This window comes from Panthera tigris, chromosome C2 (assembly GCF_018350195.1).
Source record: "Panthera tigris isolate Pti1 chromosome C2, P.tigris_Pti1_mat1.1, whole genome shotgun sequence".
Taxonomy (NCBI): domain Eukaryota; kingdom Metazoa; phylum Chordata; class Mammalia; order Carnivora; family Felidae; genus Panthera; species Panthera tigris.
The window spans coordinates 147,360,700-147,382,033 of record NC_056668.1 but is presented as its reverse complement, the minus strand read 5'-3'; the positions used below and the strand labels follow the sequence as shown (position 1 = coordinate 147,382,033).

The 21,334-nt window shown below is 51.3% G+C and overlaps 1 protein-coding gene across 11 annotated transcripts in view; it reads right to left on the bottom strand.

Annotated features, from left to right (window-relative positions):
• Positions 1-4,234: 4,234 nt before the first annotated feature.
• The window catches only part of CCDC13 (coiled-coil domain containing 13), a 53,915-nt gene continuing 36,815 nt past the window's right edge, over positions 4,235-21,334 (bottom strand). For 10 of the 11 annotated variants that reach the window (XM_042999190.1, XM_042999199.1, XM_042999191.1 and 7 more), the window contains 6 exons: positions 20,523-20,662; positions 19,923-20,006; positions 17,542-17,664; positions 8,408-8,562; positions 5,668-5,782; positions 4,235-5,109 (listed from right to left, as the gene is read on the bottom strand). In XM_042999190.1, the coding sequence (XP_042855124.1) occupies positions 4,950-5,109; positions 5,668-5,782; positions 8,408-8,562; positions 17,542-17,664; positions 19,923-20,006; positions 20,523-20,662 (777 nt within the window). In that variant the 3' untranslated portion in view covers positions 4,235-4,949. Of the gene's footprint in view, positions 5,110-5,667; positions 5,783-6,492; positions 6,575-8,407; positions 8,563-17,541; positions 17,665-19,922; positions 20,007-20,522; positions 20,663-21,334 lie in introns of all 11 variants that reach the window. The other variant, XR_006222215.1, reaches the window with a different exon arrangement.

Here is a 21,334-nt window from a genome sequence, read left to right as displayed (position 1 = left end):
TTACTGCACGGTATAGGGGCTGGGTGAGGGCTGCAGCTGGGATCATGGGTCACACTGGAGGAGGGATGGATGCCTGAGCCAGACTTCAGGGCTTAGGGAGGGCTTCCTGGGCAGGGGTGGGGTGCGGCACACCCGAGTGGAGTCCTGAGGTAGAGTCAGTGGTTATTAGAAGGGTAGTAAGTTAACCCCAGTAGCCAGGCACTGTTCTAAGGCTTTACATGGACTCTTTAATGTCACCACAACCCCTAGGGAAGGTGTTACCATTTCCCCCAGTTGATAGAAAAAGAAGCTGATACCCAAGGAGGTCAGCCCCATAAGCTTCTGGAGCTGATCGCTCTGCAGAGGCAAGAACCCCGTTCACCCACCCTGGGTGCAGGCCGAGACCAGCCTGGGCATGCCAGCCAGTTCTCACGAGGCTCAAAGAGAATGGCTCAGAGATGCGGATGGGTGGTTTGGCTGCACATGCAGAACACAGGCTCAGCTAGCTGACTTGAGCCTGAGCCCAAGATCTGCCTCGCTGGTGGGATCCACTTCTCAGAGCCTCAGATCCCCATTTGTAAATGAGCCTGCTCTGTCCTTATCGGGCTTTGGGGGGATTCCATGACTCACTCCATGAAGGGCCTGGCTCACTGAATTGCTCTTGAAGAGAGCCACAGCTCCCTCACTCCAGAAGCCCAGAGAGGCAGAGCTCACCCAGCAGGAGCTGTGCGCAGCGGGGCCTGCAGGGAGCCTGGCATGTGGGGAGGGCAGGCTGGATAGAGGGCTAGAGAGGCCTCTTGGACGTGGCACCGGACAGTCCAAAGCCAGCCTCACCCCGTATGAGGGTGGTGGCAAGGGAGGGTGCCTGGCGTGGCCAGTCCACAAAGCAAGGGCAGGAAGTCGACCAGGCTTAGATCAGGACAAAGGCCTGGGTCAGCTTCCCAAATGCTGCAAGGGACACTGGGAAAGATACAGTGGGCAGGGGGGCCAATTCTCTCAAGTCCCAGTGTCCCCTTTCATTTCTCAGTGTATTGTTACTCAGAGTACAAATGGGCGGGAAGTATCCTGTGTGTCTATAATTGTGTTTTGTGTCTGTTGTATGTAGGGTCTGTGTATGTGTTGCCTTGCATGTTATTTGCGGTGTGTTTGTTGTGTGTATATGTATGCCGTGTGCACTTTGCATGTGCATGTGTGTTATGTGTCTAGTGTGTGACGTATGTACTTTGTGTGTGTGTGTGTGTATGCAAGGCTCAGGGGCTGTAGGCAGTGCCTGGGGAGAGGGGGTGGGGTAGCTTGGGCCTCGCTGGGGATGGAGATGGAGAGAAGAGGCTGGTTCTGGCCACTGCATATGGGGGCGCAGAGGAGGACCCCCACTGCAGGCCACCTTGCCCTGAGCTCCTGAAAGCAGGGGAGGGGCCCCATGGCAATGGAATGTATTTGGGGTTGGAATCAGCCTGAGCCAGGCTGCAACCTTGTCCAGGTCAGCTGTAGTGCCCCAGAGGCCTTCACAGGGACAGTGGCCAAGCCACACCCACAGCTCAACCAGGTCTCACCTGTCAGTGCCGAAACCTGAGCACCCAGGCTCGCGGCACCTGCCTGGGGTGCGGCCAGGGAGAGTCCTCACGTGAGGCCTCTCCCCAACACAGCCTCTTCACTTGTCCTTGTCCCTCCGCCCTCCAAGCACCTGTCTCTCTCCTCCCCCTACTACTTTTCAGCTCCGGGCCAGGGACCTCAGCGTTGTCATCTGTGAAAGGCAAGTCCAGCCCATGGGCTGCCTACCTGCCTGGGGGCTGAGGAGTTCCTCCTCAGGGTCCCAGGGGCAGGTGGTGCTGCTCGGGAGGGGCCACGGTCACTAAACTGCACAGACCAGGCCGCCCTACTCCCCACCTGGCCCACTTGCATTAGATCCTCAGGGCCCAGTCCTTGGCCCCTTTGACAACCCCTCCCTTCCTTAAAAAGTCTGCTCCCAGGCTCTCCTGGGCCTTCCCCTTCCACCCTCCACCTCCCACTCCTCAGGGAAGTATGGACAGCCCCCTCCCCCCCAAACCCCAGATCTGGACAACGAGCCTGGAAGCCTCAGCAGAGAAGGTGAGAGGCTCTGAGGGGCTGCATTCTGTGTGCATCCCACCCCCACCCCACCCCCTCCCACTCCATCCCAGCCCTATTTGCCATGCCTCTGACTTGACCAGGGGCTCCCCGAAAACAGCAAGTCAGATCTACCTCTGGACCGCTCACAGGCCTGAAGAGGCTGGCATGCCGGTGGCACTCCCCACCTGATGGCCGGCCGGCTGAGTAGATGGCGGCCTGTGAGTCTGTCTCCCCCACTGGCTGGCGGGGCACTTCCTAGAGCTCAGGGGCCATGTCTGTCTCACCTGACACCCCCGTGCCTGGGGCAGTGGGGCGGCTCAAGAGGTAACTAACAGCGGTAACAGGTAATAGCAAGGGCTAACATTTATTAAGTACTTACTGTGTGGCAGCCACTGCTCTAGCACTCGACCCTTTTTAACTCAGCGACTCCTGAAGAGGGATTCTGACGGAGGATGGAGCAGACTTGGTCTAACTAAGCTGGGGTGCTGATGGCAGGTGCCGCAGCACACAGCTCCGCGGCAAAGCTCTCAAGGCTGCCTGTAGAATCTGTAAATGGAGACTGTTGTCTTTATGTCCACAGGTGGCCTAAGCAAGGAGTGAGTGCCCAGACTGACCTCTGCAAGATGCCAATTAATCAGTTGACCCCAAAATGAGCAAACAAGATTTACTATGCCCGATGGCAGTCTTTTCTGGCCTCTCTCTCTCTCGTATAAATCCTGTCTTGTCTTTGTGGAATGAAATCAATCTGTTGATACATGTGCCTTGTACAGAAGTGAATGGCAACCAAATAATCAGTTAAATGTCTTTGAGCTGTTCTTTGACAGCTCAACAGCCCTTGACGGAGGTTTCTAGTTCTGCCCCCATTTTACGGATGAGGACGTGGAGGTTCTGGGAGGTTAAGTAACTCGCCCAAGGCCACACAGCTGGTTAATTGGAAGAGAGATCTGCCCCAGGCACCACCCCCATTTAGACCCCGTGACTTGAAGCACTTTCCTTTCTCAGATGCACCCTTGACCCAGGAAGGGCAGCAAAACCACCCTTGAGCGGTTAGAGTGTGGGTTATGCCACCCTGTGCTTCCCCGACGTGACCACCCTGTCCATCCCTGAGGAAGGGTAGTTGGTCCTCTGCCTGCTTGTCCCTCCCAGGGACTCCCCCAGGGGCTGGAACCTGCACACAGGCACTCAGACCACCCTCGGGGGCTCCCCCACACCTGTAGGGGAAGGTGCTGAACACTTGGTCTGGTGTCCTGACTCTGCCTTGGGCCCACTCCTCACGGTCACACAACGTCCTCTCCCAGCACAGACCCTCTCAGTCCCTCCGGCGCTGCCTGGCCATTTCCCTCCACCAGGAACTGGAGGAGAGCTCTTCCTTTCCAGGGACCCTTAGGACCCCATCAGGACTGCTGCTTCATCCTGTTGGCCTTCACTTGCCGAGGAGCCTCTAGACCTGTCACTTCAGGCAGGGTCCGGGGCTTCCTGACTGTGGGGCAACACAGAGTACCTCCACGGCCCCATCCCTGAGGAAGGGCCTGAGCAGACAGGGTCCCAGGGGCCCCAGGTGGCTTCCCTTCGGGAGGAGGTATTTGCACGGCATGTGCCCCCACATCTATGAGTCACTGTGCTAGTGACTGGTCTTCACGTGTGGGAGTGTGAGCACAAGCCCGTGTCTGGGGGTGTGAACGCCGCTCTCGTATGGCTGCGTACTCCCGGGTGTAGGTATTTGTGTGCATCTGTGCCTTTGTGTGGGCCTGTGTGCACACAGGTGTGGCCAGGGGGTCTGGTCGGTGTGTGTGGCTGTGGATGGCTTTCCTTAGGGCCACCCCTCCCCATGGCCGTAAGTGCAGTGAAGCAGGGAGTGACCCTGTGACAGTTACAGAGGGACCTGGGGGCTCTCCTGCCGCAGCCCTCCCAGCGCTCCCCTGTGTGGTCGTGAGGGAGGAACACCATGCCTTTGCCTGGGCTCGCTGCCTCGGAATCCTCCTGCCTGGAGCTCCTGCCCAGCTCCGCACCTGCCCTCCACCACCAGCATCCACTAGAGGCAGCCTTTTTGGAAGCAAACAGAGGTGACCCCCGGAGCAGCTGGCTGAGGGGGGGGGGGCACTCCCGTCCTGGCTAATTGCTCAACTGGAGGGTTAAATGTTAGCCCAGCTTCTTTCTATAAGCCTCAGTTTCTTTATTTGCAAAATAGGGTGACAAATCCTTGGGCTACTAAAGGACTAGATGGGGTCAGGTTTCCACAACAGATGCTCACTCACTAGGACTTGTGGCGACTATGAAAATAATCATTATTATTACAAGTCTGAGGGTCTGCATCTAAGGAAGACCCCTGAAGAGCAGGCTGACAAAGTGGCTGGGAGCACATGTCCCCAAGGCTGCAAAGGTTGGGGGTGGCCACGGATGGAGCCATGGAGGGGAGAATGGGGGGTATATGCCCTGGTGTGGGGGGGGAGGCTGGTTGGCCTGAGGGACGCTCCCAGCTGGAGCACGAAGGGCTGGCCTGTGCATATGGAGCCATGTGGGCAGACAGGGACTCCCAGCTAGGTCCTAGGACAAGGGTGGTGAGCACCTGCCCAGGGGACCGCCGTCTGTTCACAGCCGGCTTGTCGTCCAAGAGCTCACGCCGGTGCTGAGCAGGCAGCTGGGCCTCCTCCCCTGCCGTATCCACGCCTGTCCAGGGTCTCCGTCAGGGCTCAACCGGGGTTTTTCCTTTGCCCTCCTGGTCTGAGATGTTGGCTTTGGCCACCCTCGGGGAAACTCTTCTGGGAGAAGGGGCTGAGCTGGTTGCCCCAGGTTGGCTGCCAGAGCAGATGGCGTCGACAGAGCCTCATCGTCTCAGAGCCTAAGGCTGCCTCGTCCAGCCAGGCTGACACTGAGCCACCGTCCTAGTGCTTGTCCACCTTCTGCTGCCGCAGGGCCTGCAGGAAGACCCCTTTCACCTGGCCCAGGGTCTCGTGGTACATACGGAAGTCCTCCTCCTTGCCACGCAGGGCGCTGCCCAGGGCAGCCTTCAGCATCTCATTCTCCTCCGCCTGGATGGCCAGCCTGGGCCACATGAAGAAAGGGCTTAGCGTGGCCATGCGGGCATACACGGGGGTGCGTGCATGTGTACAAGGGCGCTGGGAACAGGGCTGCTGGCACGGTTGTTCTTTAGGCTCAGGGTTCCCCTGGACCCGTCCCCTCCTCCCACAGACCCTTGGGGGAATACCATGTGGGATTGTTCTCTGGGCCCACCCACAGCCCTGGGCCTGGCACCCAGTATCCCCCCCGAATGTTGGCTGCCTCAAGGAGGAGGACTACTTTGTAAAGGTCCTCCCCATCCTTCTTTGAATACCATGGTCTCTGACCCTGAAAAGTTTGAGTGAGAAAAGAGGGTTTAGCAACCCACACTTGGTAAAACTTCTCTTGGGACTTTGAGGTCATCAGGGATATGGCTGGGTCTCTCTGCCCTCTGACTGCCAGTTGCTGAATCGCAGGCCCAGAACCCAGGCAGGCGACCTCGGGGCAGACAGAAGTCAAAGGGGGAGGGACACGATCCTTCCGCCCATCGAAGCACCTCCACCCAGACAATGCCACCCTCAGGAAGGTGGGGCAAGAGAGCACCTGGTGGTCAGCTCCTCCATCTGTGATTCCATGGGCACGTTGGAGAGCTGGGTGAAGGAGGGGTCCTTCCTTTCACTCCCGTTCGGGTTGTGCCTGGTGTTGGAGGTGGGCAGACCTGGGGGGCAGTGGCAGCCACTTTCTGTGATGACGCCATGGCCCTGTGTAAACGCTCTCCTTCTCCCCTCCTTCCCCACTTCCACTGCCTATCTCCTGCTTTTCCATTTGCTGAAACATTATACGTCCTCCAAGATGAAGGACAAGGCATAGCATAACATGTAAGTTGTCAAATCACTATGTTGGACACCTGAAACTAACATTGTGCGTCAACTATACCTCAATTAAAAAAAAAAAAGGTTTTTTTAAGATGCAGCACGAGGGCTGCCTCCCTCTAGAAGCCCTCCTGATGCCTGCTCTGCGTTCCCTTGGACTCAGGCTGTGCTGTCTGCTACGGCCCTGATTCTGCTTGCCTTGTACCAGGGTGGTTCCTCTCGTTATCGTCTCCAACTTTGCACTGCACAAGTTTCTGGAAGGCAGCTGGGACTGAGATCTGCCCTGCACACTGAGCCTGGGTCTAGACCATCACTGCCTCTGATGCCCTCACACCCCTGGACCCCCACCTCCAGAGCCAACCCTGACCAGCAGCTCCCTACATACCTACAGGGGATCCAGTGTGGCCAGGGCCAGAAGCCACAGAATGCTCAGAAAAGGAAATCAAAGCCAACTGGTAGGGAATTTGAGCACAATCACAGCATCAGAAAACCTGTGCTGAAAAGGCCCTCAGAGGCGGTGTGGTTCTCAGGGCTAGTGTGGCCCAGGGAAAATCACCTGGAGTCAGTAGACTTGGCTTTCACCCCCTTGCTGTGTGGCCTCAGGTAAACCATCAACCTCTCTGAGCTGCTTTTCTCATCTGTAAAATGAGGATGATAGTTCTTGCCTCTAGAGCTTTGTGAGGCCGGGTGAACTCACATTTATACCTCAGGACCTATGTGAGCTGACCACCTCTTTAGCACCTTGTCACTTCTTTGACCTTGCCTCATATTCCCCTCCCCTCGCTGTACTCTGGCCTCACTTGCTGCTCCTTCAAGCCTCCAGCTAAGCTCTCACACAGTGCCCTTGTACTTGTCTTCCCCTGGGTATCTGTATGCTCATCCCCGTCCCTGCCATTGTCTCTGCTCAGATGTCAACTCTTCCACGAGGTCTTCACTAGCCCCCTGTCGCTGATGGAAACCAGCCGCTCTCAGCACCTCCTATCACCTCCTCTGACTTAGCATGTCTTTTAGTGGCTTGTTTGGTTATTATCCATCTTCCCCACTGGAGTGGAACTGCTGTGGAGGGACCAAATTCCAGAATCAGGTCTCCTCATTCTACAGATGGGGTGGTGCTCTGCCCATGTCACAGGCCAGCAGGTGGCAAAGGCCACATGAACACTTTTTCTCAGGCAGCTGCCCCTTGCTATTTGGGCAGAACCAAAACGGTTTTTCCTGCCATGGCTTAGCACCCCCTGGTTAGGTTACTCAGGAGGTAAGCCCAAAGCCTAGAAATACCACCTCCCTAGAGGACCTGTTCCTGAGGGCCCAGGAGAGTCATCAGGGCTAAGTTACAGGGACCTTCCCCAGCCTGGATTCTCAGCAGCTCCTGGAAGGCCCCTTGAGTCCTGGGCCCTGCTGGTTGGAGAAAGGAGAAGGGTACAACTCCTGCTTTGTGCCTCACTTCTGGCACATCCTTCTGAAATGTTCTCATCTCATCTGGGCTGGGGACAAAGGTCTGAGTGTCCTTGCTAGGGGACGGCTGGGGGATATAGTGGAGTGTTGAGAGACAGGGCAGTGGGGGTAGCACCTCACTCCAGAGCCTGTAGGAGGCTGGCATGGGGACGTCAGAGGGAGGCAGGCCTAGCCCCTACACACTAACGATTCTTCCTTCTTTGGCTTCTGGTTCTGGCATCCTGCACCCCCATCTGGCCACAGCCTCACAAGATGCCGATGCTGCTGGTCCAGGGACGGCACCTTGAGAACGACTGGGTTACGGCACTAGATCTTTTAGTTTAGGACAACAAAATCTCCCTGTGCAGCTAGGTGTGGTCAGGGGGTGAAGGCAGAAGTGACACGAGCAACCTTAGGACCATGCCCTTAAAAGGTAAGGAGCAGGACGTCCCTTCCCTCCTGCCCTTCGTGCTGCTGGTGGGGAGGCCGAAGCGGCCATCTTAGACCATGGAAGCTGCATGTTGAGCATGACGGCACACAAGACAGAGAAGCCTGGTCCCCAAGCCTGCGGAGAAGCCACTCCATCCCTGCTTATGCTCTACTGCTGTAGCAAGCAGAGAGGGATCCTTCTCCCGGTCAGCCACTGCTGCTGTTCTGGCCTCCTCAGCAGGCCAACTTTGCCTCATGACCAACTCTAAACAAAGTCAGCTGGGGACAGAGGGTTAAGGGCTGGGGTGGGGGTGACAGGCAGCGGTGGTGGCAGCTGAGAGCATTTAGCAGAGGCACTGCCACTTTTATGAGGGCTCACAGGTGGGCTGGGTCAGAGCCACGTGGGCCGATGGCCTTCTGGGGCTCCTGGCTCTGAAGAGGAGGCCTGGGGAAGAAGACGCCCAGCAGCAGGGGCAGGCCGAGCTCCGCCCCGATGGAGGCCTCCGCTCCCCCATGCTTCTGGACGGGGCTGAAGTGGTTGCCGCTGGCGGGCTCTCCCGTTAACGGCAAGGCCACCCCCTGCGGGCTGGGGGCCCTGGGCCAACCCCTACCTGCTTTGCTCCTGGGGGCTGCTCTCTGACAGACTGACGTCCTCCCAGGCTCCAGGCGCATCTTCTCCAGGTGTTGCTCCAGCACCACGGTGCGTTGCCGTTCTTCCTGCAGCTTCTTCTCTGATTCCAGAAGCTTGCTGTTGCTCTCCTCCACCCTGGTGATGAGACAGGAGGGGCTGCCGTCCATCCCCCGGGGGCAGGCAGGGGCAGCCCCGCCCCACCTGCTCTGGCCCTCACAGAGGCAGGCACATCATGCCCTGGCGGTGCCGTGACCGGTTCTTTATTTTTACCGCAGGAACCGAGGAACGTGCGTTTGAAAACCATATAGTTCTCTCCAAGGCTCAAAATGAAAAGCTCGCCAGCCTCTCACACTCCTGCCCACTCCCGTTTCCGGCTCTCCAGAAGCAATCACTTAGAACACTTTTAGCTGTTTCTCTGAATATTTACTGCCATATTTCTACAGATGCCCACGCTGCTATTTTTAAGGTTTCCATATAATCTTTGAATTTCCTGTCGTGCAACATGAGAATTTAGTTTTATTTTGGCCTTCTCCCCTTACCAAACAGAATTACCCCTCCGCTTCCCAGTGTAGTTACATTACCATTTCCCAGCTGAATTAATAGTAGGTGGTGTATTAGTTTTCCATTGCTGCTGTAACAAATTACCACAAACTTACCAGCTTAAAGCAACACACACTTATCACCTCACAGTTCTGTGAGCCAGAGGTCCGGCGGGCTCTGTTGGTTTCTCTGCTCCAGGTTCTGGTGTTGCCTGACCTGGGTTCTTACCTGGAGGTTCTGGGGGGAAAATCCACTTCCAGGCTCATTCAGTTATTGAAGGGATTCAGTTCCAATGGAAGGACTGAGGTCCCTGTTTCCCATTGGCTGTTGGATGGGTGATTTTCATGTTTCAGAGGCCACTTGGCCCTCTCCATCTTCAAAGCCAACCAGACACCCCTTAGCATGCTTTGACTCTCTCTGACTTCTTCCACGGCATCTCTCTCACTGACCCCAGCTGGAGAAATTTCTCTGCTTTTAAGGGCTCAAGTGATTAGATTGGGCCCACCTGGTAATCCAGGATAATCTTCCTATTTTAGGGCCCATAACTGTAATTGCATCTGCAAAGTCCCTTTTGCCCATATCATAAAGTAGTCACAGGCACAACAGCAGCAAGCGAAGGGCATAGGGGACAAAATCCTGTCTACCACAGGTTACATTAGGGCGATTATTTAGACATGTGGCACGGTAATGATCACGTTTTCTTATTTAATTTTTTGCTTTCCTTGGGGTTAGTGATTGCTTTCTGTTTATTATTATTTATTGTTATTACTCATTATTATGTTCTGTATGTCTATCCTGAGTTCTTGGGACTTGAAGATATTGCTCTTCAGCCATTGCACCTGAAGGATTTGTTTAATCCGCTGGGGCTGGGCCTAAGGTCTTTCCTGAGTCTAGGTATGGCATTCCAGACTTTTGTGATATGGAAGGTTCAGCTAGAAGGCCAGCACTCCTGAAATTTAGCCGAAGCAAAGGGTTGTATACACATATGCAAATCGGAGTGGAGGCCTGGAAATTTACAGTGTTGGAGGAAGTGGTAAGAGTCAAGAAGGAGCAGAATGGTGACAGTTATGAACAGTATACAACTGCTAACACAAAACTGTACAATAACACAGTTATACAGCTACTAACATGACTTGTTCAAGCATGTTCCTTGAGACTTAATTTGCAAGAGCAAAAAAATTAAAAAAAAAATAACCTATAGGCCCACCAACAGGGGGAATACAGAACAAGTGGCAAATATTCATGCCACGGAATGTGACGGAATATGACAGATTGTTCAACACAGTGCAGCCTCATGTCCACATGTAGCTGTTTAAGTTGAAATTAGTGAAGATGAAACAAAAAATTCAGTTCTTCAGTCACACTAGCCACATTTCAAGTGATCAGAGCCACATGCGGCTAACGGCCACTGCATTGGACAGCCGAGCTGCAGAACACCTCCGGCATCAGAGAAAGTTCTAACGGACAGCACTGCTCCGGCAACAAGAAAGAAGGAGGCAGAGCTACGTGTATAAACATGGATCTCCAGACTGTAGGACTGGTGAAGAAAAAAACAAGTGCCACAAGAATATATACAATATAATGCCATTTATGTAAATAAAGGATAAATAAATCATAGTGGATTCGCGCAGTGAAAAAACTCCTTAACCATAAAAAGGATGTGTGCTGATATGAAGAGGATGTCTGAGATTTATTACTGAGTGAAATAAGTAGCAGAAGATTATGCATAATATATGACCTAATTAAAAAATTTATAACAGATTAAAAATTTAAAACCAAATAGATACTAGTGCTAACGAAATTCAGCCAGTGAGCTGAAAGCAGGGGTCTGCAGCAGTCACTGACTGTCGTCCGTGGGTGAGGGGCTTTCATTTTCCTGCCGTGTATTTCAGTAACGTCTGCATTTTGTTTAGGTTCGTGATAGGGGAAGTAAGAAACTAACAGCAAACACCATATAAATGGTAACACACTTTATGAAGTCTGACAACGTTTAGGAATGATCGAACTTTTGGTTTCTCCTCCCAAAATGTGCCATCCTCGAGGAATCTTGATAAATGTCACCACCGCCCATAGAGGTGCTTGGCCTAAATACCTGAGCGTCATTCTTGCCTTCTCTCTCTTCCTCACTGCTCTCAGCTTCCAATTTATCAGCAGGCTCCACAGCTTTTCTTCTAAACACACACAAAAGCTCAGATCCTTCTCATTCCTCCACCTGTGGCCTGGTCTGGGGCTGCTCCTTCTCCGGCCTCTGCAGATTTCACTTTCTACTCGACACTTCTCACTGGTATTCTGAGTATTCTCTTTTGACCAGTCTGCATTCTCACCGATTTGTTCTTCTTTAATCATTTACTGGGCTAATTCAGCTAGATTCTTGTTTGCCATGGCTTTCTAACAGCTCCCTAACATCCTGGGCATCAACCTCATGACATGCCAGATTTTTTGTTAATTTGCCTTTTTACTTTGTAATTGATTTTCATTATATTTCAAGAGTCTGACCAAAGTGACCCAATGGCAGCGTAAAGTGAACAATGTTAAGTAAGGCAAGTCATTAGTGAATGTTTTCATGTTAAAAATTTTGCTTTCGTGAGGACTTTAAATGTGGGGATGCTCAGATGAGGAGGTCCCCATGCCCAGGAACTAATTTAATATAAATGATACAAGACCTTTATGGAGACAAATGTATGTAATATTACATATTACATACATAATACTATATACATAATTCATAAAAAGCTCTTTACAGATGTAAAGAAAAAACATAACTTTTTAAAAATGTGCAATAGTATGAATATATATTTAACAGAAAAGAACATGTGAAAGGCTGGAAACATGAAAAATATGCTCATCCCCACTTTTAGTTAGAGCAAAGTAGATAAAAACAACCATGAGATAATAGTGTTCCTTAATTAGCTTGGCAAAAACATTATGCACTGATAAAACTTTGTAGACGTGACGCTATGGGGAAATGGTGGATAGGTCACATCATTGGTGGGAATGTAAATGAATTCATTTTAAAATGGTAATCTGCCATTATTTGTAAACATCTAAAGGTACACATTCTATGACCCAATGATTCCACATTTAGAAACCTAACAGTGGCATACTCTTAACAAAAATGTAAAGATGTGTTTAGTGTGAGTCCATCTTTTAATAAAAATGTATGTGCATATATGTGCACATATGTATACACATATATTTGCATATACATTGTTGGATGTGCAAAGAAAACATTTTAGAAGTTCTGACAGTTCTTTTCTATGAGAAATGGGGAGTGGCAGGTTGGAAAAGGAGGCTTTTTACAATAAGTAAGTATATGTTTGTAATAGAAAAACTAACAAAACTTCCAATCACATAAAGCAAGGATTTAAAAAAATATTTATTTATTTTGAGAGAGAGACAGCATGAGCAGGGGAAGAGCAGAGAAAGAGAGGGAGAGAGAGAATCCCAAGCATGCTCTGCACTCGGTGTGGAGCCTGACTCGGGACGGGATCATGACCTGAGCCAAGATTGAGTCCGATGCTTAACCGACTGAGCTACCCAGGGACCACATAAAGCAGGGTATTTTGAGGCCAATGTTGAGTGTAGAAGCTGTAAACGTGGGCTCCTATAAGGCAGCAAGCTGCAAGGAAGCTCCCTGTATAATTCTGGAAGCCTCAAAAGAATGCCTTGTTTGCAATAAGAGACTTAGACAAAATCGATCTATAAGCTGGGGAAGTGGTAAGGAAGCTTGCAACCTACTGGGCCTTAAATGTGTTGGTGGGGAAGCACCGATCATGAGAAAATTGAAACACAAGGCCAGCACTTCAGATGCTCAGGAAATCCTAAACCAATAAAGTATCACTCAGAGACCACTGACACCCCCAAAGCTCCACAGAAACAAAAGCAGAACCATTCTGTAGGAGCACTTTCATAACCCAAGAACTCCCACAAGAAGGAAAAAACAATAGCATTGAAGAAAAGCTTACAGAAACAACACAAAAATACAAAACACATAGAGAAATAATTCACTGTGAGGGGGAGGTAACAGACGTTACTTAGGGTCCCAAGAAGTAATGAAGATGATAGAGTAACTTTCAAGGATCAAGTAGGTTTCATATTATTATAAGGAGAAAAGCAAGAAATCTTAATGAAAGAACAAATAATATAAGAAAGAGAACAGGAGGGGTGCATGGCTGGGTCAGTGGGTTGAGCATCCAACTCCTGATTTCAGCTTGGGTCATGATCTTGTGGTTCATGAGTTTGAGCCCCACGCCAGGCTTTGAGCTGACAGTGCAGAGTCTGCTTGGGATTCTCTCTCTCCCTCTTTCTTTCTTTCTCTCTCTCTCTCTCTCTCTCTCTCTCTGTCTCTCTCTCTCTCTCTCTCTCTCTCTCTCTCTCTCCCCCTCTCCCTGTTCACTCTCTCTCAAAATAAATAAACATTTTAAAAAAAGAAAGAGAACAGGGGGTTTTACACAAAAAAGAGCTGCTAGAAATGAAAATTACAATTATTAAAATAGGTTTCATGGCAAATGAAGTGTAGCTGAAGAGGTTTAATGAGATGGAATGCAGATTTGAAGAAACTATGCAGTTATCAGCCCAAAATATTGAGAAACTTTAAGAGTTGCAGAAGAAAGAAGGTCTAACATAGGCTGACTAGACATTTTATTTTATTTTACTTTTAAAGTTTATTTATTTTGAGGGAGAGAGCAAGTGAGCATATGCAAGCAGGGGAGGGGCCGAGAGAGAGGGAGAAAGAGAATTCTGAATCCCAAGCAGGGTCTGTGCTCAGCAGGGAGCCTGACGTGGGGCTCGATCTCACCGAACCCTGAGATCAGACCTGAGCTGAAATCAAGAGTCAGTTGCTCAACCCACTGAGCCACCCAGGCTTCCTGATGAGGCATTTTAGATAAAGGAACAGAAACAATGGGGAGAGGCAACACGTGGAGTGAGTCCTTGGCAATGTATAGACTGAAGTCCTCAGAAAGAAAAGGCATACCAGTTCCTAAGTAGGAAAAATAAAGCAAAATACAATGCCTAGACACATCACAGGGAAACTTCAAAATACCAAAGACAAAGAGAATATCTGAAAAGACTTCTAGAGAGAAAGGACATAACTAGGAAGGAACCACAATCAAACTGATAGCAGATTTCTTTTTGGCAACAATGGATGCTCAATGACAATGGGCTTTCATGGCCTCCAGCTACCAAGAATTCTACGCCTAGGGAAATTGTCCTTCAAGAGAAAGGCAGAATAAAGATTCCAAAGTAAATAAAGACACAGGGAGTTTACCATCCACGTAGTCTTATTGAACTAAAGGACGCACTTTGGTAAGAAGGAAACTGAGCCCAGAGGGGAGATTGAGATGCGAGAAGGAACAGTGAAGGAAGACATTTTTAAATACGTTGGCCGAAGTAAAGGGATACTGACTAATTTTTTAAAAGGTGAATTTGGAGGGTTAATTTTGGAGGATTTTGTAAAAAGAATGTGCTGTAATAGACAAATATTAGAGTCCAGTAACATGGAAGACACAAAAAGGGGAATCAGAATTAAACATTCTCAACTATTCGAGGTGCCTGGCTGGCTCAGTCGGGAGAGCAAGCGACTCTTGATTTCAGGATTGTGAATTTGAGCAGAGATTTGCTCTGCGTTGGGGGTAGAGATTACTAAAACAAAACAAAGCAAAACTTTAAATGTATCCTATTGCTCAAAGGGATAATAAAGAATTCTACTGACTTTATTATTTTTTTTAATTTTTTTAACGTTTTATTTTTGAGACAGGGAGAGACAGAGCATGAACAGGGGAGGGTCAGAGAGAGGGAGACACAGAATCTGAAACAGGCTCCAGGCTCTGAGCTGTCAGCACAGAGCCCGACATGGGGCTCGAACCCACGGACTGCGAGATCATGACCTGAGCCGAAGTCGGCCACTTAACTGACTGAGCCACCCAGGCGCCCCTCTACTGACTTTAGACTTGCTGAAACTCTATGTTAAAAGAGTACAGGTAACCACTAAAATAGAAGATAGAATATATAACTTCCAAACTTGTATAGAAGAGAGGGAAATAAAACCCGACCCAGCCAATATAAAGGAGGAGAATGGAGAAAAAGGAGCAAAGAAAAATCATGGCAAATAGAAACTATTAATTTAGCTGATCAAAATATTTCCAAATATTGTAAAAATGGGTTAAAATCACATCCTCAAACACAAATTCACAGATTGAATTTAAAAACAAAGCCAACTATATGCTTTTCAAAAGGAGACAAATTTAGTGACTTCTGTCATGGCAGACTAAGCCGACTAGCCCCTCCTATTGTGTAAACAGCTAGAAAAATGGCTAAAACATATGAAACATACTGTTTTCAGACACTGGACAGCAGGTCAAGAGACATAGAACACTGGACACAGGATTTGAGAGAAGGGAAACAGATGACCAGCTCTATTTTTATCTTCAGTCTACCTGCACCAGGTGAGGGGGTGAGGGGATCCCAAGCAGAGCACAGTGGTTTCTCCAGGATGCAGACACAAGACTGGGGAATTGCAGGGGGCCTGAGGCAGCTAGAGGTAATAGGGCGTGTATGAGAGGGGGAAACTCTGCCTCCCCACACGCCCCCCACAAGACCAGAACAGACTCTCCAGATAAAGAAAGGAATAGAACTGGGGATCTCAGAGAAAGGCAGGTCCTGTACTTTGGGGTGAGAAATCCAAATAAGTTTGGAGGGGATACGAATGCAGGGGGAGCTTGGGCCCTGTTTCCTAGTTACAGCCCAGGGAGACAGCAATGCCCGAGAGTAGAAATAGCCACGTGTCTTGGCTAACAGGCCTGAGAGAGCCACAGAGAACTCCCTCACACCCTAAAATGACATAAAGCCGCAGAGTGAACCCAAAAAGGTCAGGGGTATCAGCTGAGAGAAAAACACATGTGCATGACTCTGAGAGTGAGTGCCTCCTTAAATTTTGTGCTCTGGGTACCTTGCTCACTTCCTAATCCCTAATCCCTGCTCTGCATGGAGAGAGGCCCTGACAGATGAAATACCACACGGAAAGAGAGGACAGTAAAGGGAACTGAGGCACCTCTGTCTACCTTCCAGCTGAACAAGGTCATATGAGTGATCCTGGCTGGCATTATGTGGAACAGAATTACCTAGGTAACCCACAGAGCCACGAGAAAGAATAAACCATTGTGTGCGAAGCCACAAACTTTGGAATGGTTTGTTACACAGCAATACATAACTAAGTCACTTTTGTTCACAAAATCCCCCAAAGTCAGGTGAAGCTCGAGAGAAATGGGAGAGAAATCCTAGATTGAGTATGTTTCTTCCATTTGATAGACTAGAGACTTGTGCTATCCATTATATTTCAATTACAGAAGAGAAATTAATGTGACTTTTCTCTTATCCCTGAGTATATCTGAAATTCGTGCCTTCTCTATGTACTACATGAAAAGAAAACAATTATAGCTAGTCACTTCTCACTACTTCGGGAATGGCCATTCATCGACCACTTCCCAGCACCGCTCACTCCTTCTTTGGTATGGTACTCGATTTTTCCCTGTGGCAAACTGCCCCTCCTCCATTCTGTGAGTACCTGGAGGTCCTTCTAGCAAGGTGCCTGGCCTGTGTTTAGGGATGGACATGAAAGCAACCCAGGCCATCTAGACCTTCTCTCCCACAACCCGCTGGCATAAGAAGCCACTGGGCCTGTGTTGTTCCAGTGCCCCAGGATATACCACCCAAGGGGTCCTGCGACCAAGATTCCCCAACCAAGATTCTCAAGCCCCTCCTTGGGCTCCTCTCCTGCCCTGCCGCCTTAAAATCTGCCCACACCTTCCAAAAATCTGCCTTTCCCTTAACTTACCAGAAGTGGTTTCTACTGTCTGTCACCAAAGAGCCCTGGCTGCCTGCCCTGTTAGGGTAAGAAGTCAGTGCTATCCTTTATATTTTCCACCGTGGAGGTCACATGGTTGGGCCATGTGTTGGCCTGAGTACCTGCAATTCTTGCCAAAAGGGTCACTTGAGCAAGGAGCACTGATTTATCTGAATGGAAGTCTGTCGACAACCCCTTGGAGAAAACTATACCTCCTGGTCCACTGCCTTGGGTGACATGCTTCCCTCCTCCCCAGAGAAGTTTCAGCTCCCATCTATGAGCGGCCCTCTTGCTCTCTATAATTCAGACATCAGTCTAGCCTCTGTCTTGCCACCAAATTTCCCAATGGTGCCAAGTACAGTGCCATGTTCGTCAGAGATTTCAATTATTTGTGGATTCATTTGACTGATTTACCTACTCCAGAGAGCCTCTCCCCTGAGACTCCCACCACATGTCCACATGCATATAGCAGTCCCATTGGATACATGTAGGATAGGACAAACTACAAGAATGACAATAGGGCCCCAAAGCTGTGAAGCATTTAGTTGAGCACACAAGTGATGACTGGGAGTGCCCTAGACCAACATTGTGGGAGCTAAACTCTCGAGGAAGGTGGGTCCAGTCATAGATGAGGCCTGGCCCCTGTCTAAGAAAGATGCCCTTGTGTCAGGCCGTCCACACCCCCATCCACATAGGCCCATGACAGCATGTCCCTGGGTGCCATGTGTTACCGTTTCTGTAGGACAGTGACAAACTCGGTGAGCCGGTCGCGCTCCACCTCAGCAGCCTGCCAGAGGGCCTTGAACTCTGTCACTTGTGCCTGCCAGCCCTTTTGTTCTGGGGAGTCCGAGAACCTGGGGACCAGGGTGAGTACAGAGGGCAGAAGTCATTTGAGGGGCTATCTGAAGACATACACTTACCTCTGATGGTAGGAGGGACTGGAAGAACATTCAGGGATTCTCAGAGATAGCCACAGAGAAGGAAGCCAACCCCATCCATCCTGCCCCTGATGGTCTTCCTCCTCCAGCTTCTTCTCAGCCCACTATTCCTGTACCTGCTGAAGTCTCTAGACCTCACTTAGCTGGCTGCACAGCCAGATCTCACTAAGGCTAGAGCTGCATCAGTATCTCTGTCCATCCAGTCCCTGGAGGGGCCTGGAATTAGGCTGGCTGCTATGGAATTTGGCCCTTGAGGGCCTGGGGTGTCCTGGGCACCTGTGTGGCCAGTGGTCTGGCCACCATGCCCAGCCTCCGTCTCCCTATCAGCCTGTCCCGGCCCTCCTGCATCTCCTGGCTTGGCCTCAAGCCCAGCCCACTTTGTGACTTGGTCAGTTTGCTTCAGTGCTGATCTAGCCCGTCACTGCTCCCCTCCTGGCCACTGGGCCTGCCTACTAGCCCCTCACCTGCTGGCTGGAGCCCAGATGGAAGGTGAACTCTGCCCGCAGCCGAACCCCCCAGAGCCCACTTGTGAGTCCCAAGCTGCTCTCTGCTTTGCTCTCATCTTTCCCCCCGAGGCCCTGGTGATCCTCCGTTTGCTTTTCTAGCAACGCAGGACACATGGAGAGCTGGGCTGGGGGGTGCGGGCCCAGGGGCTAACTTGTCCTGTGATCTCGGGCAGGTCTCTTACCCTGTCTGGGCCTGGGTCCTCCCTCTGAAAGCTGAGGGGCTTGGATGAGATGGGCCCTGAGGACTGCAGACTCCTCCATGTTCTGACTCCTAAATATACTTTAAGGCTTTGCTGCTCAAACTATATAGTCGCTGAATCAGTGCCTGTGGATCCAGACCTGCCAAGTCAAAACCTGCATCTAACCTGGCAAATGCCCAGCTGATCTGTGTGCACACTGCAGTCCAGAAAGCTCTGGTCACAGCCACCTCCATGATTTTCTTGTGAGGAGGTGTGTGTAGGAGGGAGCTGCAGGAGAAAGGGGCCTGACCCGTCCCCCCTGCCCTCCTCCCAGATACCCCATCACGGTCACCACGCCAGCCCCGATAGACACGTTCCTCATCCTGTCACTGTGGGAAGAGGTCTGTGTGCTCCATGAGGGTAGGGCCTGCACGTGGCTGAGTTCAGTAAATATTTGTGTAACGTGCAAGAAATAAGTTTGAGAGTCAGCAGTCTGGACAGCTGAGGACCACATCTGCTCCTGCTTCCCTGTGGAGCGCAAAGGTGACGGCCACACAGGCCTGGAAGGGATCTTGAGGGCCATCTTGTCCCTCTTCCCACTCCCACTACTGTGACTAAAACCTCAGAGAGACGGAGCCTGTCCATTCTCCCTGTGGCCCCAGGAGGCCTCCCACACTTGGAAGTAGTCATCTTGTCACTCAGAGTAGCCCACTCTCCCCCAAGTGCCTTTGTGACCCCAGGCTGATGGGTGGGGCCGCTGCAGGGCTGGCCTTGGCCCATGGTCCCTTGTACTGCCAAAAGTCAGGCTAGAAGTGTCTCAGGCTCTACTTAGGAAACAGCATCTCAGAGAGGAGGAAAGCCCGGAGCCATAGAACAAGTCAAATGTGGACTAGGGCCACTCAGAGGCCTGGCCCGGAACCCGAGCTGACCTGCCTAAGGGGCGGAGATGGGGGCTGACGCCAGGAGCATGGCTCCAGTGGACAGTGGGCAGGGCTCAAGACAGGGCTCAGAGGGAGGACAAAGCTACCATTTGTCTGTGAGCTGGCAGGAAAACAAAGGAGCCATTTAAGTACTAGGCTTGATTCTAACAACAAAGAGAGGCCAGAGAGCTGAGGGGATATCAGTGACTTAAAGTGGTAACCCGTATGACATGAAATTCTCACCCTAGAGACTGAGTCTCAGTGGGGAAGAGAAGACAAGGAGAGGAGCTGGGCTCCAGGCCCTGGAAGTCCTTGTGTTAACTCTGTGGTAGCAGGAAGGGACACTGAACTGCAAGCCAGAGGCCAAGACTCAAGTTCTGAAGCCACCTGCTCTACCACTTTGGTTAAGGCACTGGGCCTCCCTGACCCTCCATGCCCTTATATAAACTTGGAAGAGTCCTTTGACTTGGCATGGCCTCAGTTTCCCCTCCTTATAATGGGATGGCAGAACTGGCCGACCAATCAAGGATGGGAAGGACTGTGAGGGCTCTGAGATCCTGGGTTCATACCTGGCTGAGGCCCCATGAGGACTGGGCAGAGAAGGCCACGTGAGAGCAGATTCCACCAGCGTGTGGCCCAAGCTGGTCACCGAGCTGTGTGAAGGCAAAAGGGGCTCATCACCATGGGAAGGCCGGCTGGGCCCCACCTGGGAGGAGAGCAGGGGCCGGCCGGGATCTGGGGAGCCCGAGGAGGTGGCTGGTGCTGGTCCTCACAGCAAGCCTGGCGGGGCAGTCCTGTGGATTTGCTGCCCTTCTTTCCAGAACTCTTGCTTGCTCAAGACGAGACAGAACCAGGAGACATCATAACCTTGAGCAATCCAACACAGGTCTGTTTGAGAATCCTAGAAGCAGGTGCGTTTCAAGGCCAGCTCAGAGAGGATATTACAGGGAGCTGCAACCAGATGTTCTTGCAGGAATAATACCTGGAGTCTAACCGGCTCCTCCCTGCAGACGCAGGGCTAATGGAATAGGAGAGGCCCACAGATTGGAAGGACAACGGATGGCACAGTCATCTCAGAACTGCACCCGTGGCTTCCCAGCAGAGGCAGCCTTTTTTCTGAATAATTAATATTCACTTACCAACCCCTCTATCCCACTTTTTTTTCTTACCGAGAAGATCCAAGCCTGCCAACGTGATCACCTGCTGAGGCCGGGGACTTGGTCTGGCCCGGGTCCTCCAGGAACTTAGCGTAGGCAGGGTTGACCTCAGGCCCACCGGACCCCTCGCCCACTCCTTTATTCCGAAGATACTGCAAGGAACAGACATGGGTTCGACGCTCAGCGCTTTGGCTCAGAAGCCTGGAGAAGGCAGGAGGGGGCCTTGGCTTGAGTTCGGGGCTTTTAGGGGATATGAAAGAGGCTTCTTTTTAGGAGAGAAAAGGGAGGCTGTTTGGCGAAGGCACTCGTTGCATGATAATGACATCTAATAATGCCTCTCTTCAGAAAGGGAGCTACATGGAGCGAGGTGGTGACCGGGCCAGGAAGCTGTTCTACATTCAGGTCCCAAAGGGAAGTGCGTGGCCTTTGATTCAGGCCAGATCAGAGGCTGACGTCTTTGAGTGGGCCCACCTCTCTGAGCAGCCCCACCCACACAGGGTGAATGCCACGTGTGACCTGAGGCTGGCTGCCTTTGTCAGCTGGAGACGCTTGGACTTTCCAGACACCTGGGGCCATAGAGGGTGGCAGGGTCATAGCAAGGGCCAGAAGTCTTGGAGGGAGGCTGGGCTTCCCGGGCCCCCTTTCCCCCTGGCACCTCGGGCTTCTGGATAGCTGGTGAGGCCAGAAGAAGGAGCACTGGAGGACCCCCAGCAGGAGGTCAGGCCATCAGGGGTGGATAGTTGGGGTGAGTCCCAGACAACCTGGCACATCCCCCAGCCCTGCCCATCCTGAGATGTGTGCACCAACTTCTCCTGTGGCCCCCA